Raw genomic sequence first — 25,640 nt, 5'->3', positions numbered from 1 at the left:
TTGTGACTGGCTTATTTCATTTAGCATAATGTCCTCAAGGTTGATGCGTGTTGTAGCATGTGTCAGAATTTCCTTCCTGATAAGGCTACCTGATAAAGAGGAACTTGCTTCTGTCATTTTGCTGTTTGTTTTCTCTATGCCTTATAGCTTTTTGTCCCTCATTTCCTGCATTGTTTTCTTCTTTTGTGTTCAGTTGATTGTTTTTGTAGTGAAATGTTTAACTTTCCTTCTCATTTCCTGTGTATATGTTCTATAGCTATTTTCTTTGTAGTTACCATGGGGATTACATTTAGCATCCCTGAGCTCAGTGCCAGTGGAGACTTTATAAAAAGAGAGCAGAAGGTAGGGGTTTATTTGCATAACAATTGTGTTCTTTTAAGGAGCATGCCTAGCATGTATACATGTTATAACATACATTGCATGATCTAAAAATGGCTGTTCAGACCCCCCCAGAGGAGGGGAATTTAAGATGCTAATGAGTTAAGGTAACTTTAGGACATCTGATGCTGGAACATTTTGCGGGGATCTTTCTGCAAACGTGTGATTTCTCTGCAAAACAGCGACATCTGCAAAACAGGGACAGCAACTTCTGAAAAACAGAACACATAGTTTCTTTTTGTCTGAAAAATACTTGACAGATTATGTTAGTATTAACCAGATCCTCAGTAACCCTTTCTTTGCCTGGTTCCCTGGTCACAAAACTGATAATTTTAAAAAATACATTAGTTCTTAAGTTATGTAGAAAACAAAATGTTGAGTTACAAACCAAAGTTACAATAATACTGACTTTTATAATTGCCCATGTGTTTACCTTTACTGAGATCTTTATTTCTTCATATGGCTTCAAGTTACTGTCCAATGTCCTTTCATTGCAACCTGCAGGACTCCCTTGAGCATTTCTTGCAGGGCAGGTCTAGTGGTAATGAACTCCCTCAGCTTTTATCTGAAAATGTCTTAATTTCTCCTTTTGTTTTGAAGGAATTTTGCTACATACAGGATTCTTGGTTGACATTTTTCCCTCATAGCACTTTGAATATATCAGCCCACTGCCTTCTGCCCTCCAAAGTTTCTGATGAGAAATCTGCTGATAATCTTACTGAGAATTCCTGGTATGTGATGATTTGCTTCTCTCTTGCTGCTCTCAAGATTCTCACTTTGGCTTTGGCTTTCAACCAGTTTGATTATAATGTGTCTCAGTATGGGTTCTCTTTGAGTTCATCCTACTGGGAATGCATTGAGCTTCTTAGATGTTTATATTCATGTATTTCATCAAATTTGAGAAGTTTTTGGCCATAATTTTTTCAAATATTGTCTCTGCTCCATTCTCTTTCTTCTTCTCCTTCTAGGACTCCCACAGTGTGTAAGTTGGTCCACTTAGTGGTGTTCTTCAGGTCCCTTATGCTCTAGTCACTTTACTTCAATTTTTAAAAATTTTTTTTCCTCAGACTTGATAATTTCCATTGTCCTATCTTCAAGTTTGCTGATCCTGTGTTGTATTTTTCAGCTCCAGATTTTCTTTCTGTTTTCTTCTTGGGTTTTCTGTCTCTTTATTGATATTTCCATTTTGTTTATACATATTTTGTTGACTTTCTCCATATCTTTCTTCAGTTCTTTGAGCATCTTTAAGACAGTTGTTTTAAAGTCTTTTTCTAGTAAATCCACCATCAGATCTTTTTCAGAGATAGTTTCCATTGGTTTAATTTTTTGTTTGTTTGTTTGAATGGGTCATACTTCCCTGTTTCTTTGTGTGCCTTGCAATTTTTTGTTGAAAACCAGACATTTGAATGTAATAATGCGATAACTCTGGAAATTAGATTCTCCTCCTTCCCCAGTGTTTGTTGTTTCCTGTCTTTATTTTTACTTTTTGAATTGTTGTAGGCTGTCTCTGTACTGAGGATCAGCCTTAAGTGTAATCTTAATGTCTTCTTGGGTCTTTTCTGATCCTGCACCTTTCCCTGGGCATATGTGGTGACTTTCTAATTTCTCCTGTATATGCAGTTGCTTTTGAATGTCCTCCTGCTTAATGTCTGGCTCCCAAAAGGGGAAAAGAGAAAAATGAAGGGGAAAAATGGGGGCAGTGGTCCTTTAAATATCCTGGCAGTCATTTTAGCTGGAAGGAGAGGGGCAACAATGGGAAGAAGTGCAACAACAGTGGTCACCCACCTTGTTGTCTACAAGTCTGTTGTCATAAGCAGCAGTCATGGCACAAATCCCCAATATTTGGAGAACAGGGTCTTTTTTCCCCACCCTGGCTTCTTCAAGCTGCATGCAAGCTGCTCCTGGAACAAGTGCATGCCTGTCAGAGGGCTGGGAGGTGGGGGATGAGTAGATGCTACTGTGCTAAGAGCTGAAGTTGGCTGAAATTACTGCAATTTACATCAGAGCCTTCCTGTGGAAGTTGCAAGCCTTCGATGGACTCCAGAGTTCCAAGATAGTTACATCAAACAGATTCTGCCAATGCAGTTGTTGTCTAGGTGGGGTTACAGGTTCCTGGTTCTTCCTACTCTGCTGCCTTCCCAGAATCTTCCATGGACATATGTTTTTATTTCCCTTGAGTAAATACCTAGGAATGGAATTGCTGGACCATATGGTATCTTTATGCTTAACATTCTGAGGAACTGTTTTCCAAAGTGGCTGCAACATCTTGCATTTCCGTCAGCAATGAATGAGGGTTCCAATTTCTTCACATCCTTGAAAACACTTTTCTGGAGGTGTGCCCCGTTGTTGTTTATAGCCAGAAAAGCCAGATATTATGACACTCGTCTTGGTTGTGCTGGGTCCAAAAAATGCCTATAGTAGGAACGCTCCCTGGCTCAGGTCCCCCACTCCTCCAGGGAAGGCTGCATACCTCTGGATTGCTCCTGGGCAGCCGTGAAGTGTTGTGGCTTGTGAGGGTGGCGTTTTTTCCTCTCCAGAAGGGAATTTCTGCCTCTTCCACCTCAATTAGGACTGTCGTTTGTGGCAAGGGTTCCTCTTATCCAGTTTTCAGTTCTTTCTAGGAATTTGTGCATTTAATCTAAGTTATCTTATCCCATTATAGTCCTTTTTATTTCTGTAAGGTCAGTAGTGTGCTTTCATTCCTCATTTTAGTAATTTGAGTCTTCTCTCTTTTTGTCTTGTTCAGTTAAGCTAAAGGCCTGTCAAATTTGTCGATCTTTTTAGAGAACCAACTTTTGTTTCAATGATTTTCAAAATATTTTCCTATTCTATATTTTATTAATTTTTGCTCCAATATTTATTGTGTCCTTTCTTCTGCTTCATTTCAGTTTAGTTTGTTCTTTTGTTAGTTTCATATGGTAGAAAGTTATGATATTGGTTTCAGATATTTCTTCTTAAGGTGTTTATAGGTATAAATTTTCCTCTAAACAGTGTTTTGTTGAATTTCTACCTGTTTGTTCTATCCATTATTGAAAGTGAGGTCCCCAATTATTGAAGTCCCAACTATTATTCTTGAATTATCTCTCTTCATTTTATCAGTTTTGCTTCATGTATATTGAAGCTTTGTTTTTAGGTGCATACATGTTAATAATTTATGTTTTTATCATTATAAAATGACCCTATTTATCTCTGGTAACGGTTTCCTCTTAAAATCTATTTTTATGACATTAATATAGCCATTTCATTGGTTATTTAGGAGTATGTTATTTAATTTCCACATACTTGTGACTTTCCAAATTACCTTCTCTTATTTCTAATTTCATCCCATTGTTGTCAGAAAACATACTTTCTGTGATTTCAGCCCTTTTAAATCCACCTAGGCTTGTTTTGTGGCCTAGCAATGGTCTATCTTGGAGACTCTCTCATGTGCACTCAATAAGGCTATGTATTCTGTTACTGGGTGGACTGTAGTTCTATCAGTTATTGAAAGTAGGTTATTGAAATCTCCAACTATTATTGTTGAATTTTCTGCTTCTTCCTTAATTTCTATCAGTTTTGCATCATGTGGTTTAGTGCTCTATTGTTAGGTACATATATGTTTATAATTATTATATTTTTCTGATGTATTAACAGCTTCCTCTGAGAGGATAGTATCATCGTTGTCACTGACCTGAAAGTTGGTGAGTACAGAGACCCTGGAGAAGATGAGGCAGGATAGATGCAGGACCCTGCCAGGGCAGAAGACAGAGCGAGCAGTGTTGGAAAGGGAATTGGAAGGAATCAAATGAAAGATTTTTTACCTAGTCTTCCTTAAGGCTGACCTTATATTCATTAGGTCACCTCCTCAAGTTTGATAGGGGAAAGGTAAACTAAAAGTGACTATTTCTTGGTCTTTCTGCAGCCTTCTGAAGTTAGATGAGTTGGTATTCAAAAATCTCAAAGTCAGGCTACTAATACACATTGACCTTGGTTATTACAAATTTAATAATTATTTCAATCAGCATGTATATTTGAATATTCTGCTTTATAAAGCCACTTTCTTGTAATATTATGTATCTGGCATATTCTCCTTTTATATATTGATGTTTATATCTATATTTCTCTGTGGCGTGGCATCCCCATGTTTGGAGGGCTTTTTCGGTTTATGCTATAGCCCACTGAGGCCTCTGCCCTGCTCTCCTGAGTTGAATTTGCTCTGCAACATGTTTTCCCTGCCATGGCCTCTCCTTCTACCTTTTATTTTGTATTCTGGTAAATAGTGTTGCCCCAGGAGCTTAATAACAGACCTTCTTTAAAGACAGAAAGATAGACTACTGGGCTGGACGTTAAAATTCAAGTAACCTTCAAGGATGTAGGTTGGAGACACAAACATTGATTAGCAGGCAACTTGGGACTGGTGGAAATCTGCACGTTCTGAAGGCCATCATAAACATATCCTGGAGCTGTGCATGGAGGTGCATCCTGGAGTTGCATCCTGGAGATGGAACTAGTTGTGTGAACAGTAGATAAAAAGCTGGCTAGAAGCAAGTTTTACCCTTAGGGGATTTGAAGAGAACAAAAAAGTAGTTGCCAATGTGTGATGCCAGGAATGGTCTTCCGTCCTATAGGATGTGAATTCAGTTGTTGTTCCCGTTTCGAGGAAAGTAGTGATAGCCTTCCCCACCCATCCACTCAAGTAGACACACCAGCATGCATACTCAAACACAGGCGTTAAGTGGGATCTGAATGGTTATAAAGTTAGATACTCTTAATCAAAGAATGGTCATTGAGCTCATCATCACTTTTTAAGTCTAAGAATAACAAGTGTGTTATGTGGCATACCTGTTTGTTCATTCTTTCTGCAGACATCTACTAGGCACCTTTTGTGGCCAGACACTGAGCCAGATGCAAAGATGAATAACGTAGAGCCCTTGCCCCGAAGGAGTGCTCCCTCTAGGAAGAAGAGCTAGCTCTAAAACGCTGAAGTCTCTCTCAGTGTTATCTCGATTTTAGGAACATTGAAAAGTAAAAGACTCCAGTGATTCGATGTTAGTTTCAAGACGGGTATTTGGAATTGGTTCTAGGATCTTCAGCTGATTTGACACACGAACATTGGTATTCGGATTTATTTTAGTTTGCTTTTAAACAAAATAAACTGCGTGTATGGATCTGTGATCATTGGCTATTAATTTTCTTAAAAGTTACTTAATTTTAATTTTCACCATTCACCGTCAGAATCTCGAGTACAGCCACACAGGATAAGGTGGAATCAGCTTTCTCCAGGACATGGTGACTCCATATCAAGCAGCCATAGGGAGTGGAGAAAGCGTAAGAGAAGCACACACCAATTTGGCCTCACCAAAACGCCCTCATTTTGGTGCACATTTACCTCCGTATTTATTTTTTTTTAAAGTCATGTTGCTCTGTGAAGAAGATATAGTTTCTTTCAATTCTCATGTAGATTGAGAAGGATCGTGATAAGGATTATTTACTTTTTACAAAGTCAGTTGTCAGTAATGTCCCGGAGGATTTCCTCAGTCTTAAATTGATCCGTTTCTGGAACCCGGTGACTTAGCTGCTTTTCATTCTGTGCATTCTGATGTTTTGAGCATCTCTGGAAGCCCCTCTAGTTCTGTCAGTTATCTTGTGGGTGTGTGGTGTTCAGTTGCCTGCTCCAGGTACTGTCTCAGGCACTGGAAAGTGAGCAGTGGGTGTGATAGGCACAGAGCTCACCCCACTTAGCTCACAGTCTTAGACAGGAGGTGACTGTTAGGCAGACACCATACAAACAAGTCACTGTTGACAACACTGGTGAGCGTTGTGAAGATAGGTGTAGGAGCTAAGAATGCCACAGGGGTCCAAACATGGCCTGGAGGGTGGTGTGGTATTAGTGGGTCTGTAACGATGAGCACTAAGGCTTTCAAAAAATTACACGCTCGGAGGTATGTAACCAGGTTACAGATATTTTCCTTTGCATTCTGTCGATATATATAATGGATTGGAACCTTTAAAATATCATATTAGAATCTATTCTCATTCTTCACATGAATAAACGTTTGTAGAATTTTTCAATATAACCTGAAACTAATGCTGGAATTCTGCCATAAGCTGGGAAGGAGCCTGTGGTTACAGTTAGGGTTCAGAGAGAGAGTGGGGCAGCCCCCACAGGGAGCCTTCATTGGATGCAGGACTCCCCTGGATTCTGTAGGCGACCAGATACACACTGATGAGTGTTGTGAACTGCAGCGGGGGCTGGAGTTTCAGCACCCTTTTGAGTTAATTAGAACCCTTGAAGAGGCCCCTTAGGTCCGGATGTAAAGAATAAGTTTTCCTTGATTTGGACTTGAGCTGTCAGAGCAACAGTGGCGGGAGGGTAGAGGGCAGAAGCTGGCTGAGGGGATGGTGGGGCAGCCTGACTTGAACTTTGAGTTCCAGTGAGAAGCAAAGGGGTGCTGGGAGATATTGGGCATTTGCCACATTGCCTGTCTAACTGTGGTTTTCCTTCTGGCTTTTTGTTGAATTTTACTGGGGGTGGGGGAACATGTGTTCAGAAAGGCAAGTTATTGGGCCCAACAGAGAAGACATTCCATTGTAACAGCTGTGGAGTGTTTCCACCTGGAATGTCTGGGTGAAGGGGACCATCCTCCCTCTGTGCACTCTGCAGTGGGCCTGGAATTTGTTTTTGTCAGTTACCTGGCAGTGGTTGGATTCACTCACGGGGTCCATCAGGCTGCAGGGGACTGGGAAACTCAGGGGTCAGCTGGAAATCCAGGTGTCTTAATCTTTGACTGGTAATGGTGGCTCTAAAGTGAGCTATTTGCACAGGGAGACTGTGTCTTCATGAGACAGAATCGACACTTGCCTGCTGCCAAGACATGCTAGTTGTGTGTGTTCCTGTCTGTATTTATGCAGAGACGTGAGCACGAGGTGAGGAACAAGCTGTGGTGAGCGACAGCTATTCTCAGCGAGTGCTTGTCTGTGCAGTGTTCCTGGTACCATTTAAAGTCTCATTGTCCCCGTTTAGTATCTGAGGAAGCTGAGGTCCAGCGCTGATAAGGGGTGGGGTGAGGATTCAATCCCAGGACTGCCTGACTTCCAACTCTGTGCCCTTTTCCTCTGCACCATATTACACTCATTAGTATGAAGATGTTTGGAACATGAACCATGAGCAATTTTAAAACCTCCCATGTGAGATGAGCCTTATTTGTCATCCCTTCGTCTGTGGGGTGACTTTTGCCCCCATGGGTGAGTCCATTACAGCGTTGGCATCTGGTAGCGCTCTCTGCGTCGGGCCCAGGATGTACCTGACGGCAAGGTGAGGGCTGGGCCGTCCTCTCAGGCCTCCCATCCACTCCTGAACCCTCTGCCCCATGTGGCTTTATCACAGCCACGTCATTCAACCCCGGGAGAAGCAAGTCTGAGCTTCTGGATCTGCTCCAGGCCCAGTGGGACAGGGCACCCTTCACAGCCTCCCCCAGGGCTTGTGCACACACTCCCATGCACACACCTGCATGCTCGCAGCACTTCCCGGCAAGGAATGTTTCATTAAAATGTACAGAGGTGACTGGATATTTTAAAGGTAACGTCGTGGTTTCTCCAGACTGTTGGCTGATGTATCATGGCAGCCTCCAACTCCTTCCCTCAGATAGAGATACTCTGTCAGACCCAGTGGATGGTCTCCTGGGTCTCTGCCAACCTCTGGGCCCTGGCCTGACCCTGGACAGGGGCTGCTTGGCAGGCAGAGCCATTTCAGTGGCAGGCTCTGTCCTTTGGATTCCCCAGTTTCTCCCCTTGAGCCCCTCTGGGGACAGCTCAAGACTGTCCCCTTCACTGGGTCGGCACCTGCAAGAGGCAGGGCCCTGTCAGTCTCGTCATCACCCTCAGCCCTCAAAAGTGCCTGCCATGCTGGTGTACAGTCAACATGAGTATATAGGTTGGTCTCTGCTCTGCTACTTTGGACCAGTTAATAAACAATATAATATAGGTTCTCAGTTCCAAAATGGGAATACGAAAAGTTCTTGGGGATTAAATGAGATAATTCAGATGATATGCTACATGCTTGATAAGTAATTGTAGTTGTTGTGGTTAACTCCAAAATCAAGCAATAGAAAGCTCTTTTACTTGTGCTTTTCTAGCTCAGTGGCAGCCTTAGGGGATGGTACCCAGGGCAATAGTTGGTTAGTTAACCAATCCTCACCATTTGCACTCTCCTTGCTCCTTATATTTTCCTGCTTTTCCTTCTCTCCTGCCTCTTCCTTCAGATGCCCTGGTGGCTGCCCTTTCCCCCGATAGTATCATCGAGCAGCAGGATACTATGGGATCAGATTTTGATAGGGATGGCATTGAATCTGTAGATTGCTTCGGGTAGTATGGACTTTCTAACAAAAAGCCTTTCAATCTATGAACGTGAGAAATCTTTCCATTTCTTTGCATCTTCTTTACTTTCTTTCAGCAACATTTCCTAGTTTTCAGTGTACAAGTCTTTTGTCTCCTTGGTTAAGTTTATTCGTAAGTATTTTATTCCTTTTGATGCTATTGTAAATGGAATTGTTTTCTTAATTTCCTTTTTGGATTGTTCATTGTTAGTGTATAGAAACAAAACTGATTTTTGTGTGTTCATTTATTTATGAAAATTTATTAAAATTAAGATAAATTTATTTATTTGTTCTAATAGTTTCGTGGGGGCGATCTTTAAGATTTTCTACATGTAAGATCGTGTCATCTGCAAACACAGGTAATTTTCCTTCTTTTTCAATTTGGATGCCTTTTATTTCTTCTTCTTGCCTAATTGCTCTGCTAGAACTCTCAATACTATGTTGAATAGGGGTGAGAGTGGACATCCTTGTTTTGTTCCTGATCTTAAAGGAAAAGCTTTCAGTTTTTCACCATTGAGCATGTTGCTACCTGTGGGTTTTTCATATATGGTCTTTATCATGTTGAGGTAGTTTCCTTCTATTCCTAGTTTTTTGAGTGTTTTTATCGTGAAAGGTTGTTGGATTTTGTCAAATGCTCTTTCTGCATCAATTGAGATGATTATGTGGATTTTTTCCTTCATTCTGTTGACCAGACACTTTTATGAAGCCAAATTATATGAAAATTGAGAAGCGAATCTGGTGAAGTTTCATTCACCTTTTAAGGAATTGGCTGGTAGGGCGTTGGACATTTTGGCATTCAGATGAGAGGAGACCTAAATATTAGAGCCAATCTGGCGCAGACCTGCGACTCCTTTCCTCTGTTAAATATTTTCTTTGTATTTTTCCCATCGTTTGCCATTATGTGGTGTGTACAAGAGGTAAATATTAATGGGTTGATTAATTATTTGAGCCCGCTTTTTAAGTGTGAAGATTCATAGTAACTGCCAGCAAAAAATAGCTTTCTAAATAAATGGTGAGTTAGCATGTGTGGGGTAGAGTGTGCTGTGTAAAAGTCAGCTATGGAAGGCAGGGACACAATTAGCTCAATATCCTGTAGCAGAATATTAGCCAGTGATCACTTATTTGATTTCCATGCTTGAGAGTCAGAGATTTTTTTATTTAGGAAGAAGCCAAACCTTTGGATGAAATGATAATAGTATCTGGGATGATTTACTTTGAAATAACCTAGTGGGGGGGGAGTAGGGGTAAAGACGAAACAAGAGTGGCCATATGTTAAGTTCATTATATACTCTCATTATTTTTGTATGTGTTTGAAATTTTTCATAATAAAAAGTTCAAAAAAGAAACTCACTGAAAATAAATGATGGTGCGGCTTTATATTGAAATATTATGTAGCCATTACAATAACTCTTATGAGGAATTTTAATGATGTGATATAAGTAAGAAAATCAGGAGGTTAGTCTTCCTAATATGGTGTGTGTGTGCATGTACACATAAATATTTGCATAGAAAACTATTACAAGGAAATACATTAAAACATTAACTGTGGTTATCCTTGGTTGGTGGGGTTATGGGTGATTTTCATTCTCTATATCTTCCAAACTTTCTACAGTGAGCAAGAGAAAAACATAATTTCTGAAAAACTTCTTTGAAAGAAAGGAACCAAATCTGCATTGTGTAGGTTGGGGAAGCATTTGTTCCAGTTATCTGTTTTCCATTAAGTCGCCGTGGTCAGTGATTATATAAATGCCTGTATGGTTACTAATTTTGAGGTGTGGCTGTGTTTTTGGCCTGAACTCTGTCTGGTCTTTGCTGGGCGAGGTCGTGACCAAAAAGCAGTCACCACCACCATTTCACTCATTGTTAACTTCTGTTAAACATGTTCCTTTAACACGAATTTCCATCTGATTTTAGTGAGCTGGACATGATTTCCACGAGGGTGATGGACATTAAGGTTCGGGAGGCTGCAGAAGGCCTTGGGGAAGACAGCACAGGTAAGGCCCTCGCTTCCCCTGCTCTGGGAAGAGCCCTTGTTGGGTTGTGGGGCAGACGGAGCCAGGTCTTCGGGGTTCCCTGTATGGAGAGTTAGGATTCGGTTCACAGTGTGCTCAGACACCCCCAGGCCCCTCACACTGTGGCTGGAGAGCACATCCAGATTATTTAAGACCACTCAGGGGCAGTGGTCCTTTGCTTCTTTGTCAAACATGGGGGGTTTTAAAGTAATTTTCCTCATTCCTAGAGGTAAACATGTCCCCATGTTTGACTTGAAAGCAAAGGAAGAGAGATGCAGTAGAATCATTTATCATCCAAGAACATCGAAAGGTATTAGTAGGAGCTTGGGCAAAGTATTAGACAGCCTGATCATCCAGAAGAAATAATCTCGAGAGAGCCTTCAAGCCCTCTCTTTTACGGCTTTTATTCTCCTTCAGGAGACCTTTATTATATCCTCTACTGAGCTAAATTCCAGATCTGTGAATCATTATCTCATAACGCATTCCAAGAGTCACCCCATTATGTGATTGGTTTACTCTTATCCATATGTTGCTATTTCTGTCTTGATAGAGTTGTAAAATTGACGTTAACAAAACATTAATCTCCCCAAATGTACCTTTTCCGTAGAGTAGCCAGTTCTACTCACCTATTATGGTAACAAAGGTCTCTATCTCTCTCTCTCGTCTGAAGTCAGAGTGCTAGTAGTGATTTTCTTTGATATAGTTCAGGGGGAACAGCTTCCAATAATATTAAATTCTAGCTGCTAACCATTAGCTTCAGATACTGATTTCTTTGAAGACTCTATTTCATATGTTATAGATAGATATTTCTTATTACTCTCTTTTAGAACTTTTCCTTTGTCACATTTCAATAGATTTCACATATTATAAATAGATTTTTCTTAATATGCCATATTAGAACTGCTTTTCCTCTGTCACATTTCAATGGGTACCAAATAAACCAGATATAAGGTAAGGTTTTTAAAATTAATCCTGAGAGAAAATGGAGTTTCAAACTTTCTCACATTATAGAAAACTGAATTATTACTGATTTTAAACAAGAAAGTGCTGTTTGAAGAAATATTTCATTAGCCTGAAACAACCTCAATAAATGCTAGTTTGGGATACTTACAGAGATCACCGTGAAGAATGTTCTAAAAAAGAAAGAGAGTAACTTAGCTTTCTTTTTTAAAAATAATAGTGAGTTAAGTTATTCAGACCAACCTCTTCCCGTTTAAAATTTAAAATTCTCTGTAAGAACATTCTTAAAATTTATTTTAAAAATAAGAAATAGAGAGACCAGAATTGAAAGAAAAATGGTAACCGAGAGAGATAAGTAAGCACAGACGTTATTTTTACCCTCAAATCATTTAGTAATCTTGGAAATTTTGCGTTTTATTTTTATGTCTTCATGGGGTGGTAGGTGAGGGAGACAGTGAGATATCAAAGTACGGGTCTGTACAAGGTGGGCCATCCCTACAATAGACCCTCCCTACAAAAATCTGGGAGCCCAAGAAGCAATACAATCTGAGCAGGTGTGAACCAGAGATAAATCAACTCTTGTTTAGATTTGCAGCTTGACTTTGCATCACTTGGGTAATTCAGAGAATCTCAACCCTTGAATTTGGCCAATAGTAGTCCTAGACTGGATATGACGCCAGGTACCTTGCAGAAGCAAACAATCTTCTCTAAAGGAAGGTGGCTTCTATCTAGACTTCAAATTATTGCAGAAAATAATATTTTCAGTACTATGACAAACATAACCAGGCATGTAAGTCAGTGATAGCCAGGCATATAAGGCAACAGGGCACCATGAATGAGAGCCAAGATGTTATGGGTTGAATTGTGTCCTTCTAAAATTCATGTGTTGAAATGCTAATCCCCAGTACCTTGGAACATAACCTCATTTGGAAATTGGGTCATTGCAGATATAATTAGTTAAGAGAAGGAATAATGAAGTATAATGGGCCTCTAATCTTATGTGACTGATGTCCTTATAAAAAGGGGAAATTTGGACATAGACACGCACACAGGGAGAACACCATATGAAGATGAAGTAGAGATCAGGGTGATGGTATCTACAAGCCAAGGAAAGCCAAAGATTGCCGGCAAACCAGGGAAGAGGGATGGAATAGATTTCTCCATCACAGCCCTTTGAAGGAACTAACCATACCAACGACACCTTGACCCCAGACTTCTAGCCTCCAGAACTGTGAGACAATACAATTCTGTTGTTCAAGCCACCCAATTTGTGGTACTTTGTTACAGCAACCCTAGCAGACTAATGCACAGCAGAAACAAGACAGACAGACACACAAAGGCATCAAATATCAGAGTTATCAAATACGTGCTATAAAACAACCATGCATACTGTGTTTGAAGCTAGTAAAAGAAAAGTTTGAAAATATCTGGAAGGAACAGGAAACTATAAAAGGTGGCATAGCACCCAGCCTGTGCTATAAGCTAAAAGAAAGAAATAAAAGGGATATAGATGGAAGGAAGAAATAAAACTCTATTTGCAGATGACATGACTATCCAAAATATCAAAAAAGTACCTAGAACTCTTACACTTTAAGAGTTTAGCAAGGTTGCAAGATTCAGGTCAATATACAAAAATCAATTGTATTTTTATATAACTAGCAATGAGCAATTGAAAAATTGAAATTTTAAAGAGTATCATTTACAATAGCAACAATAAAAAGAAATACTTAAGTATATATCTAACAAAACATATGCAGGCTCTATATACTGAAAAATACAAACAATTGTTTAAAGAAATCAACAAAGACCTAAATACGTGGAGTGAAATACTTTGTGTTATGGACTGAATGCTTGTGTCCACCCCCTGCCAAATCCTAAACCATCCCCCATCCCCCCATATGATGGTATTTGGAAGTGGGGCCTTGGGAGGTAATTAGGTCGTGAGGGTAGAGCCCTCATGAATGGAACTAGTGCCCTTGTAAGAAGAGGCCAGAGAGCTGCCTGCTCTCTTTCTGCCATGTGAGGACACAACGAGATGTCACCAATCTGCAACGTGTAAGAGAACCCTCAACAGATGCTGGTACCCTGATCTCAAACTTCCAGCCTCCAGAACAGTGAGAAATAAATTTCTGTTATTTATAAGCCACCCAGTCTATGGAACTTTGTTAAAGCAGCCCTAATGGACCATGTTTACAGATTGGAAGACCCAGTGTTGCTGTCAGTTCTCCCCAAATTGAGGTGCAGAATGGTGTGTTAGTATGTGTGGGGTAGAGTGCCCTGTTCATAAATCAGCTATGAAAGGCAGGGACACAGTTAGTTCAATATTCTGTAGCAAGAATATTGACCAATTATTGTTTATTTGATTTCCATGGAATGTCAGAGATTTTTTGTTTAGGAAGAAGCCAAATCCATATGGATGAAATGATGAAAATATCTGGGACGATTTGCTTTGAAATAATCTTGTGGGAGTGGGAGGGGGAGAACGGGTAAAGATGAAACAATCAAAATCCCAGCAGAATATTTTTCCAATATTGACAAGCTGATTCTAACCTTTACATGAAAAAGCAAAAGAACTGTAATAGTGAAAACCATTTTGAAAAAGAACAAAGTTCGAGGACTCACATTACGTGATTTCAAGACTTACTGTAAAGCTACAATAATTAAGCCAGTGTGGTATACACAAAGGGATAGATGCGTAGAGATAGATAGAACAGAGTCCAAAAATAGACCCATACAGATACAGTCAATTGATTTTTGACAAAGATGCAATGGTAATTCAGAGGAGAAAGGATTGTCTTTTCAACAAATGGTGCTAGCGCAGTTGGACATTCATATGTAAAAAAAAGAACTTTGCCCTATACCTCACAGATTATATAAAAATTAATTAAAAATATACCATAACATAAATGTAACACTATAAAACCTTTAAAAGAAAACATAGAAAATATTTCTGATATAGGATTAGATAAGAGTTCTTACATATGACACCTCAATCCCTAAAAGAAAAAATTGATAAATTAGATGTCATCAAAATTTAAAACTTTTACTCTGTGAAAGACACTGTTAAGAAAATGAAAAGACAAGTCACAGTCTGAGAAAATATTTGCAAATCACGCTTTACAAGGACTTGTATTTAGAACTCTCAAGATTCAACAATAAGAAAACAAAAAACCCTAACTAAACAAATAGGCAAAAAAATTTTAAAGATGCTTTACCTAAGAAGATAAACAGATGGCAAGTAAGTGCATGAAAAAGTGCTCAACATCTGTAGTCATTAGTTATTGCAAATTAAAACTATGAGCTACACCTTTAGAATGGGAAAACAAAACCAAAAACACACCTGACAATAACAAGTACTGCTGGGGATGCAGAGCAACTGAAACTCGCACATATTGCTGATGGGAATGCAAAATGGTATAGCCACTTTGGAAAATATTTTAACAATTTTTTATAAAATTAAACATATACTTAGGTTGTGACCCAGCAATTCCACTCCTAGGTGTTTACCTAAAAGAAATGAAAACTTGTTTACATGAAAACCTATAGCAACTTTATTCATAATTTCCAAAAACTGAAAAGAACCCAAATGTCCTCCAGCTGGTCAATGGTTAAACAAAGTGCTATATCCATACTAGCACTCAGCAGTGATAAGGAACAAACTATTGATTGACATCACAATGCGGATGAATCTCTAATGCATTGTGCTGAGTGAAAGAAGCCAGAATCAAAAGGATACGTACCATATGAATCAATCTACATGACATTTTGGAAAAGGCAAAACTATAGGAACAGAAAAGATATCAGTGGTGGCCATGGGTTAAAGATAGGGGAAGGGTTTCTACAAAAGGGCAGCATGAGGGGTGATGGTACAGTTCTGTGTCTTGATTTTGGTGGTGATTATGCAACTCTGTGTACACCAAAAAGAGTGAATTGTGCTGTATGTAATTTTTTAAATAATTTTTTAATGATATACTAGATTTGAAAAACAATCAAAAATGGATTTTCTAGAAATAAGTAAAACTATTACAATTAAAAATTCAGTAGGTGATTTTAACAGCAGATTATATCACTCAAGATAGATCATAAGAAAGTATACAGAATATAGCATAGAATGGTAAAAAGGTGGAAAATACAGAAGAGAGGACAAGAGGCATAGAGGTAAGTGAAAGAATATAATATACATTTGAGCACAGTCTGAAGAGAAGAGAGAGGAGCTGAGCATTTTCTGGAATTTATTAAAAAAAAAGATGACCCAATCCACAGATTTAAGAAACACAATGAATCCCAAGAAGGATAAATAAAAGGAAATCCATACAGAGTGAAAATGTAGAAAACCAAAGACAAAATAAGAAATCTTAAAATTAGTCTGAGAAAAAAAGACAGATTACCTCCAAAGGAGCAAAAAAGAGATAACTGACTTCTCGACCACACAATAGAAGCCACAAAACAGTGAAATAATGTCTTCAATATTATTGAAAGAATAACTTAGAAAAAAATAATTGCCAATCTAGAATGTTATACCTAGGAAAAATGTATTTCAGGAATGAAGGAGAAATAAAGGCATTTTCAGACAAACAGAAACTGAGTTTGTCACCAGTAGACCTTCAGATTCTAAAGGACTCTGCCTTCAGAAAGAAAGAAAATGGTTCTAGGTGAAAGGTCTGGAACACAAGAAGGAATGATGAGCAAAGATGATGAGACGCAAGTGGATACATCTAAGTGAAGGTGAAATAATATCTTGTGGGGTTTTTTTTAAGATCAGAGTGAAAACAATAAGGCATAATAGGATTAAAGTATTCTAAGATCCTTGTTTTGTCCCATAAGAGAATCTGTAGTATAATTTCCAGGGTAATCACTGAAAGAACAGAGGTTAAAGGCAAGGCTTATAAACCAAAAGTGGGAAGAAATGGAATAATTTTTAAAAGTCAGTTAATCCAAAAGATGGCAAGAAAGGAGATTAAGAAAGAGCACATAAGATAGGTCGACTAGATTTCATTAACGTATCAGTAACTGCAGTAAATGTAAGTAGATGAATTATATTAATTGTTCCAGCTAGAAGCTGAAGATCATCAGACTGGATTTTTAAAACTCTAAATCTCTTAAATGTAAGGATTTGAAAAAGCTGAAGGTAAAAAGATAGAAAACATGTGCCTTGCAAACAGTGGAATAAAGGAAGCTGCAAAGCTGTATTTAGAGCAGTCAAAATAAAATTTAAGGCAGAAATCATTACTAAAAATAAAGTGGGCCCTTTTACAAAGGGTTCAATTCCCCAGCAAGATAATAATTTTACCTTTCTATGCACCAACATAATGTCAAAAGTTATAGAGTAGAAATTGACAGTTAAATAAAGATAAATAAAATCTGCAGAGTAGGTTATTTTTAATACATCTCTATCAGTAATTGATAGAAGAAGTGTATTAAAAAATTAAAGATACAAAGTATTTGGACAACACAATTAAAAGGGAAAAGGCCTTGTCCTATTTGACATATATAGAACATTGAAGAAAATACATTATTTTCAAGCACGCTAGGAATGTTTACAAATTTATGGTAAGCCATAAAGCAAGTCTTAACAAATTTGAAAGGATTCAAATCATACAGAGGATATTCTCTGACGACAATGCACTTAAGCTAGAAATCAATAGCAGAAAGATAATAAGAAAATCCCCAAGTGCTTGGAAATTAGGACACACTTTCCTAAATAACCTATAGGTCTAAGAAGGTGTTATAATGGAAATTAGAAAATATTTTAAACCAAACAATAACAAAAATACTACATATCAAAACATGTAGACACAGCTAAAACAGATTTAGAAGGAATTATGTTGCCTTAAATGGATATATTATAAAAACAAAAAGCCTAAAATTTAATAAGCTGAGTATTCATCTCAAGAAGTTTAAAAAGATAGCAAAGTAAACCTGAAGAAAGTAGGAGGAAGGAAAGAATAAAAATAAGAACAGAAATTAATACCGTAAAAAATAAACATTCAGTAGAGATATTAGCCAGCCAGCCCTGGTGGTCTAGTAGTTGAGATTCAGGACTCTCACTGCCTTGGCCCAGGTTCGTTTCCTGGTCAGGGAACCACACCACCCAACTGTCAGTTGTCCTACTGTGGCGGCTGCGTGTTGCTGTGATGCTGACAGCTATGCCACCGATATTTCAAATACCAGCAGAGTCACCCGTGGTGGACAGGTTTCAGTGGAGCTTACAGACTAAGACAGACTAGGAAGAAGGACCTGGCCACCCACTTCCGAAAAAATTGGCCGTGAAAACCCTGTGAATATCAGCAGAGCATTGTCTGCTAGAGCGCCGGAAGGGGAGAGGATGGTGCAAAAGGTCCGGACAGGGGTCTGCTCTGCTGTACGCAGGGTGTCTTTCCAAATAATAAACTCTCTTTGAGAACCATCAGTTAACAACATAAACATTTTGTGACTATAAAGGTAAGGAAACTTCCACTAGAAGTTAGGAAAACTTGACTGTAGAACTAATTTCCCTTTGGGCAGGGATTTGCTCCACCTAATGTAATGTAGGAATTCCAACTACAGTAATTTTAAGTAATTCTCCATATTAAGGCAAGATCATGTAAACTTCCCAAGGAGGTGTTACTATAAACACAATATAAAGATCTGGATTTGTTTTTTGAAGGAATGCACCTTATAAAATCATTTACTTATAAAACTAATAAATTGTTTTAGCAAATTTTCAGGATATATTAGACAGCATCCTGGTAATCTCTGAGGTTGCATCCTTCGATCGTTAGTTCTCATAAATATTCAGAAGGAAAGGAATGAAGTTTGCTGAGCTGCTAGTGTGAAATCATAGGATCCTGGAAAGAATTTGTGGGTGAGAATGAAAGAGACATCAGAGATCACAGAATGTTTGAAAGCACTGTAAATTCTAACACTCCGGGAAGCATGGCAGAGTCGGGCTCAGCGCTGCCACCGCCATTTGAAGGTGTTCCTCGCCAAAAGTTGTTAGCTCCTCATGGCATTTGGCGCTCCCGAGTGCCTCTTGCCCCTGAGACTGGGCCTCCTCTGGTTCTCCTTGGTGCTCGTGTCCACGTAAATGAAGCACTTGAGGATTATTTTGAAAAATAATTTGGGTCACACATGGCCTTTACCTCATCAGGACTTTTTGCTTTTGGCTAGGTATATTTTAGAGACTAAAACTTGATTTCATTTATACAATGGAATGTTACTCAGCAATTTAAAAAGAGTGCATACTAATACATGCATCATCACAAATGATCTCCAAAGCAGCATATGGAGTGAAGGAAGCCAGACACAAGAGTGTATGTACTGTGTGGTTCCACCCATACAGTGTGTGCGGCGTGAATTCAAGAAAAGGCAAAACAAACGTGTGGTAATAAAAATAAGAAAAGTGGTTGCATCAAAAACAGTAAACTGTTTACGGATAAATTTAACCAAAGGGGTGAAAGACCTGTTAAAAAACAAAAAACAAGCTTGATTTCAAGTGAGAGGGGAGTTTCTTGTGCTTTGCTTCTGTGATCACGCCCCAGAGCTTTCTTGGCTCTTGTATTAAATGTCCAAAATAAACAGAAATCAAGATTTGTTTGCAGGTGTGCAAGAATGGTACATTGTACTTCACACACTTCTGTGTGGTAAAAGGACTTTCGGGGAGTGAATAATTGATGCATGGACAGAAATCTTGCTTTCTCTCCTTCTTGTGCATGTCACACTTTGTAAGTGCTCACGTACATTCTTTCTGCATAGGAAAGAAAAAATCCAAATTCAAAACATTTAAGAAGTTCTTTGGGAAGAAGAAGAGAAAGGAATCGCCTTCGTCCACAGGAAGTAGCACCTGGAAACAAAGTCAGGCGAAGAGTGAGGTCATTGCCATTGAGTCAGGGCCAGTGGGCTATGACTCAGAGGATGAGCTCGAGTAAGTGCCTTTTCCATCCTTCAGCCTTGTGTGCCCCAGTAAGCAGGAGGGGGCACAGGAGGACCCAATACTCTGTCCTGTTGTCTTGATAACTCGCTGGACTTCTGAGCCTACTTTCCTCCTAGGTAATTCCATTGGAGGCTCTTCCATAGAAGTTGGGTTTTCTGTCTTTTCATACTTAGGGATGGAGAAATTTGGGGGGAAAACTTTATCAGATACCTGCTGTGTATGTATATACGAAAAGTCTGCACTAACTGTGGGAGAGGAGGTAAGATAAGCCATTTTATACATGAGCAAACCAAGCCATAGAGAAATTTTGGAGAACTTGCCCAATGTCCTACAGCTAAAAGTGGCAAGATTAGGATGTAAGCCCTCATTTAATTTGACATAAAACTCTTTGGAGGACCTGGATACTGTACTAGAAAAATACATCTCTCTAAGCCTGAACTTTGAGTAATCGAATAAGAAAATTTTCCATTAGAAAGAGGGGGATGGGAGGAAGGCTGCTCGCTGTTCAATCTTAGAAAAATCATCCAAAAATATTGTTAGGGAGAACACACCCAAGAGGTATGAAAATTTTTGGATGTCTAGTGAAGAAATCCTTATTTTTGTAACTTACGCTTCATCAAAATGTAGTTACAATACATATGCTTCGGTTATTCCAGCAGTTAGTTCTCTGAGTGAAAGAAGAAAAAGTCTAATTTGTTGCCATGCCAGCTTTTATATTTTCTTTTAAACAACATCGGCCCCTTAATTTGAGGATAAAACTCTTCAGAAGGCATAATGACCCTCAGGACTGGGGAGCAGACCACTCTGAGAGGGGTCACAGGCTTCAGCATCCCGATGATGGTGTCCTGTCCACTCGCTCCTCCTCACCAGTCTCCTCACCTGTTTTCAAAGGCGTAGAAATTACACTGGCCACTTGGTGGCACCAAACGACTGGAGAGGAAAGATTTCGAGATATTTTTGTTTTTGTTTTTGTTTTCAGATTTGTTTTTTATTTTCTAGTGCTAGCAGGGAGCAGGATGGACCCACACTGCACCTTATGAAGCACGGAAAGGACGGCCTGTACGTGCATTTTTTAGGCAATGTGCTTCCGATTCTTGGGGAGCAAGACATTATTGTGATAATATGGCTAATTATTAAATGTCTTCACTGGGCCAGACCCAGGAAAACTGTAACACTCACCCTCATCTCTTGACAAGAACACACAGTGGCTCCTCCAACTACAGAATGGGAGCACAGCAGGAAGAGTGAGCTGGGGTAGAATGACCTGTCCGCTTGTCTGCCTCCTCTCTGTCACCAGAGCCCACGGACAGTGGGGACAGTGTCCTTTTCATCTTCGTATTCCCAGCATCTAGCAGGCCCAGTCCTCAGTTACTGGTAAAGGTTGCTGGAGTGATGCTAGGAAAGGAAGCTTAGGTATGCTGAGGCCCCAGAAGTGCAAATAACCTTTTTAGAGAGCAGCACAGAGGATGAAACAAGATCTTTCTTTTTTTTTTCCAACTTTATTGAGATACAATTGACATATAACATTGTGGAAGTTTAAGGTGTACAAGGTGTTGATTTAATACACTTATATATTGCAAAATGATTACCACCATAGCGTTAGCTAACACCTGTATCATGTCACCTAATTATTATTTCCTTTTTGTGGTGGTAACATTTAAGATCTAGTCTCTTAGCAATTTTCAAGTATGTAATACAGTATTGTTAACTATAATAACTGTGCTATACCAACTGTGCTGTAGATCCCTAGAACTTATTATTCATCTGATAACTGAAAGTTTGTACCCTTTGACCAACATCTCCCCATTTCTCCCACCCCATAGCACCTGGCAACCACCACTCTATTTTCTGTTTCCATGAGTTTGGCTTTTTTATATTCCACATATAAGTGAGATCATACAGTATTTTTCTTTCTCTATCTGACTTATCTCACTTAGCTTAATGCCCTCAGGGTCTATCCATGTTGTCGAAAATAGCAGGATGTCCTTTCTCATGACTAAATAATAGTCCATTGTGTGTATGTGTGTGTATATGTATATACACACACACATACATACCACATTTCTTTATCCATTCGTCTGTTCATGGACACTTAGGTTGTTTCCATATCTTGGCTATTGTGAATAATGCTGCAATGAATGTTGGGGTGCAGATAGCTCTTCGAGATCCTGTTTTCATTTCCTTTGGAAATATACCCAGAAGTGGGATTGCTGGATCATACATAGTTCTATTTTTAATTTTTGAGGAACCTCCATACTATTCTCCATAGTGACTGGACCAACTTACATTCATGTCAAGAGTGTATAAGGGTTCTCTTTTCTCCACATCCTCACCAACACTTGTTATTTCTTGTCTTTTTTGTTTGTTTGCTGAGGGATAGTCACCCTGAGCTAACATCTGTTGCCCATCTTCCTCTTTTTTTTTTTGCTTGAGGAAGATTGTCCCTGAGCTAATATCTGTGCCGGTCTTCCTCTATTTTGTATGTGGGTTGCTGCCATGGCATGGCTGATGAGTGGTGTAGGTCTGTGCCCTGGATCTGAACCCACGAACCCAGGCTGCTGCAGCAGAGCGTGCGAACTTAACTGCTATGCCACAGGGCCAGCCCCTCTCTTGTCTTGTTGATAATAGTCATTTTAACAAGTGTGAGGTGGTATTTCATTGTGGTTTTGATTTGCATTTCCCTGATGATTAGTGATACTGAGCTCCTTTCCATGTACATTTTGGCTGTCCATGTGTCTCCTTTGGAAAAATATCTATTTCGATCCTCTGCCCAATTTTCAATCAGATTTTTTTTTTTTTTTTTTTTTTTGCTATTGAGTTGTATGGGTTCTTTATATATTTTGGAGATTAACCCCTTCTCAGATATATGATTTGCAAATATTTTCTCCCTTTTTTAGGTCGCCTTTTCATTTTGTTGATGATTTCCTTTGCTGTGCAGAAGCTTTTTAGTTTGATGTCGTCCCACCTGTTTATTTTTGCTTTGGGGGCCTTTGCTTTTGGTGTCAAATCCAAAAAATCATCGCCAAGACCAATGTCAAGGAGCTTACCCTCTATGTTTTCTTCTAGGAGTTTTATGGTTCCAGGTCTTACGTTCAAGTCTTTAATCCGTTTTGATTTTTGTGTATGGTGTGAGTGGTCCAGTTTCATTCTTTTGCATGTGGCTGTCCAGTTTTCCCAGCACCATTTATTAAAGAGACTTTCCTTTCTCCCTTGTATGTTCTTGGCTCCTTTGTCATAAATTAATTGACCATATAAAAGACAAGATCTTAAAAACACTCTTTAGCCTCTTTGAGAGACTGTGTGCCTTCTAGACTCTGCAGCAATTTCTCATCCATCACCAGGGGCAAAAGAATTCCGTTTGACAAGGTACGTTAATGCTGGCAAACCACATGGGACCCTGTGGGTTTAAAAAGTTGACACCCTTTTATTGTGTCTCTGTGGTTATGCTTCTTAAGTCTCTTAATCTATAACAAGCCACCTCCCCACCCACCGCTTTGTTTCGTGTCCTTGATCTGACAGAAGAGCAGAGTCTTTTACTCTGCAGAATATCCCACATTCTGGATTTTCTCTTAGTATGATTGAACTCATTCCTATATTCTCTAAATTTCTTATAAAATGATAGATGGATCTAGATATTAATTAGATTTAGGTTCAAGATGGTGCTGGATACTTACTGTCACATCACATCACGAGGCACATACTTTCTGGTTGTCCCACTTCTAGTGACACTAAGACGGAGCAGTGGATTCAGGGGGTCTCTCTCAGTGTGATCCCTCCACCAACCTTCACCTAATGGTTTAACACCCACTGATGATCATTGTCTAGATCATTATTTCGTTGTAAATGTAGTTTTTCTAATTCTGTCATTCATTCTGCATGTGCTAGCTGGGATGCTTCTATGAAGACAACCTTTCCTTCATCAACTCCTTGGTTGCTCTGAAATACAGTTTGTGTAGCAAAGGCAGGATAAGGCTTGGTTCTCCTTTTATCACTCTGCCTTCAGAGTAGTGGCCTGGTACCCTAGCAACTTCCAGTACTGACCAATGAGTTTTGTTTTTTTCTTTTATATCATTGTGAATGCATGGATTTTTATATATTTGCTTTGCTCTAACCCTTGATAGTCTTTATCCATTTTTATGCTCACACTGTCCCACCTTATGCTGTTGGGAGTCACTTCAGATTAGCTCCTGGGTTCTTCTGACATGACCCCGCTTGTCTTTGGAAACTCCTCGCACAATGAGAAATTGCAGGTTTATTTTGCACATTTCCTGCCCTAGAACTGTGATCAGCTATTTCTTTGCAGGTTTCTGGTTCCTTTTAGTATGAAATGGTTTTTAGAAACCACAGTCTGGCTGGCAGGGGTGATGATTGCTAGTTGGCACTCATTGCTTCTAGACCCTTCCGGTAGATATAGCTAGGAAATGTGTTTTATTTTTTAAGAAAAAAGTAAATCATTAATTCACTGATATTTCCAGTTCAAGTTTAATAGGACAAAGTTTTTACTTCTTTGATTTTTTGTTTGAATTCACTTTTATACTGGAAATTTTGGTTCCTAATGATATTAACAAAATTATTTATTTTCTTCATAATACAATATACTTATAATAATTTCATTACCCCCCTTTCCCACAAAGAGGTTACATACTATAAAGATTGTTCTGCACAGTTTTTTAAAATAAATATTGCTACTAAGACGACTACTGAGTGTGACTTGATATCTTTGTGTTTTTTTGTTCTGAGAATTTATCCTCTTATGGATGTAGAATTGAAAGTCGCTTAAATCGAGTTAAAGTCACTTGAAATCATTCTTTTCTCTGTGTGGTTATGCCAACAACCTGATGTACAATTAGGCTTGTTTGTTTCTCTTTGTTTTCTAGTTTTAGAGATTGTTTTATTTCCCTTTTTGTTCGATTTTGCATTTTAACTACGTAAAACGTTTACATAGTTTCAAAGACAAAACTGTAAACATAAATAGGCACATTGGCACCCTGTCTCCCCATCTTATTCTGTCCTTCCGCCTACAGGAAACCCTTTTTACTCATTTGTTATTGATCCTTCTATTTTTATTTTTAAGAATATAAGCAAACACACACATCTGTTCACAGATGTTCATATATATCCATACCCCCCTTTCCCACACAGACCTAACACACCTTAAACACTGTTCTGCCCTCTGTTTTTTATTATTTTTTACTTACTGTAGTGGTGCTGCCTGTATACAGTTTACAGAGCTCCTCCTCACCCATCTGGTCAGATGCAGAGGCTCCATTATATGGTGCCTCCGTGGTTTATTTAGGCACCTACTGAGGACATTCGGGTTGTTCCCAGCCTTTTGCTCCTATACGTGTTCCTGTAGCCAATGGCCTTGTGCATGTGGCGTGGTGTGGTTTTGCCAGTGTATCTTTGCGGAGGGTTTTTCATGCTGTCTCACTTTCTAGTGGACACCCAGAGTGGAAGTGTTTGGGCAGTGGTTATGGTTTCCAAAGGGTGTGGCCATGGGCTGCCCGCTATAGGAAGGAACCCCAGGTGTGGTGTGATCTTTCTGACAAGAGCTGCCATTGGCAGGGAGGGCCTGCCTGGTTCTTTCACTTGGCTTGACTCTCTCCCAAAAATGTGAGGACACACCCTTCTGGGAGCCCTGGCTTCCCCACTTGAAAACTTACTGTTGCGGGCTGGAAGGAAGTTAAAAAGCATCACTAACCGACACAATTTCATCTGCAGTGGAGCAGGGCCACACGTAAGAGTCCCTAATCCTCCCAGAGGACAGGATGCCCAGAGCAGGGTGGGGGTGGGAGGGTTGTGGCACACAAGGTGCCCAGTGTCTGCGGGGGGTGGCTTTCCTTCTTTCATCATCAGGTCTCGATCATCTCCTTCCACCTATTGTTTAGGCAGCCACCACTGCTAGGAAAATCTGACAGCTAACTCCCACATCCTCTTGGGGCATTTTATGAATGTCCTGTGGGTTCAGTTTCAAAGTGGAGCCTTGAGCTCGGGGCTGGGGACCGTGATGACAGAAGGGCCTCC

The 25,640-nt window shown here is 39.4% G+C and overlaps 1 protein-coding gene across 1 annotated transcript in view; it reads left to right on the top strand.

Annotated features, from left to right (window-relative positions):
* Positions 1–10,650: 10,650 nt before the first annotated feature.
* Positions 10,651–25,640, top strand: part of CRACDL (CRACD like) — a 52,042-nt gene continuing 37,052 nt past the window's right edge. Inside the window, exons 1-2 of the mRNA XM_087426200.1 lie at positions 10,651–10,726; positions 19,439–19,607. Coding sequence (XP_087282326.1) covers positions 10,657–10,726; positions 19,439–19,607 — 239 coding nt within the window. The 5' untranslated portion in view covers positions 10,651–10,656. The remainder of the gene's footprint in view (positions 10,727–19,438; positions 19,608–25,640) is intronic.

Source organism: Ceratotherium simum, chromosome 40 (assembly GCF_057802395.1).
Source record: "Ceratotherium simum simum isolate JZ-2026a chromosome 40, ASM5780239v1, whole genome shotgun sequence".
NCBI lineage: Eukaryota > Metazoa > Chordata > Mammalia > Perissodactyla > Rhinocerotidae > Ceratotherium > Ceratotherium simum.
Note: the sequence above shows the minus strand (reverse complement) of the source record. Positions and strands in the feature narration are given on the sequence as shown.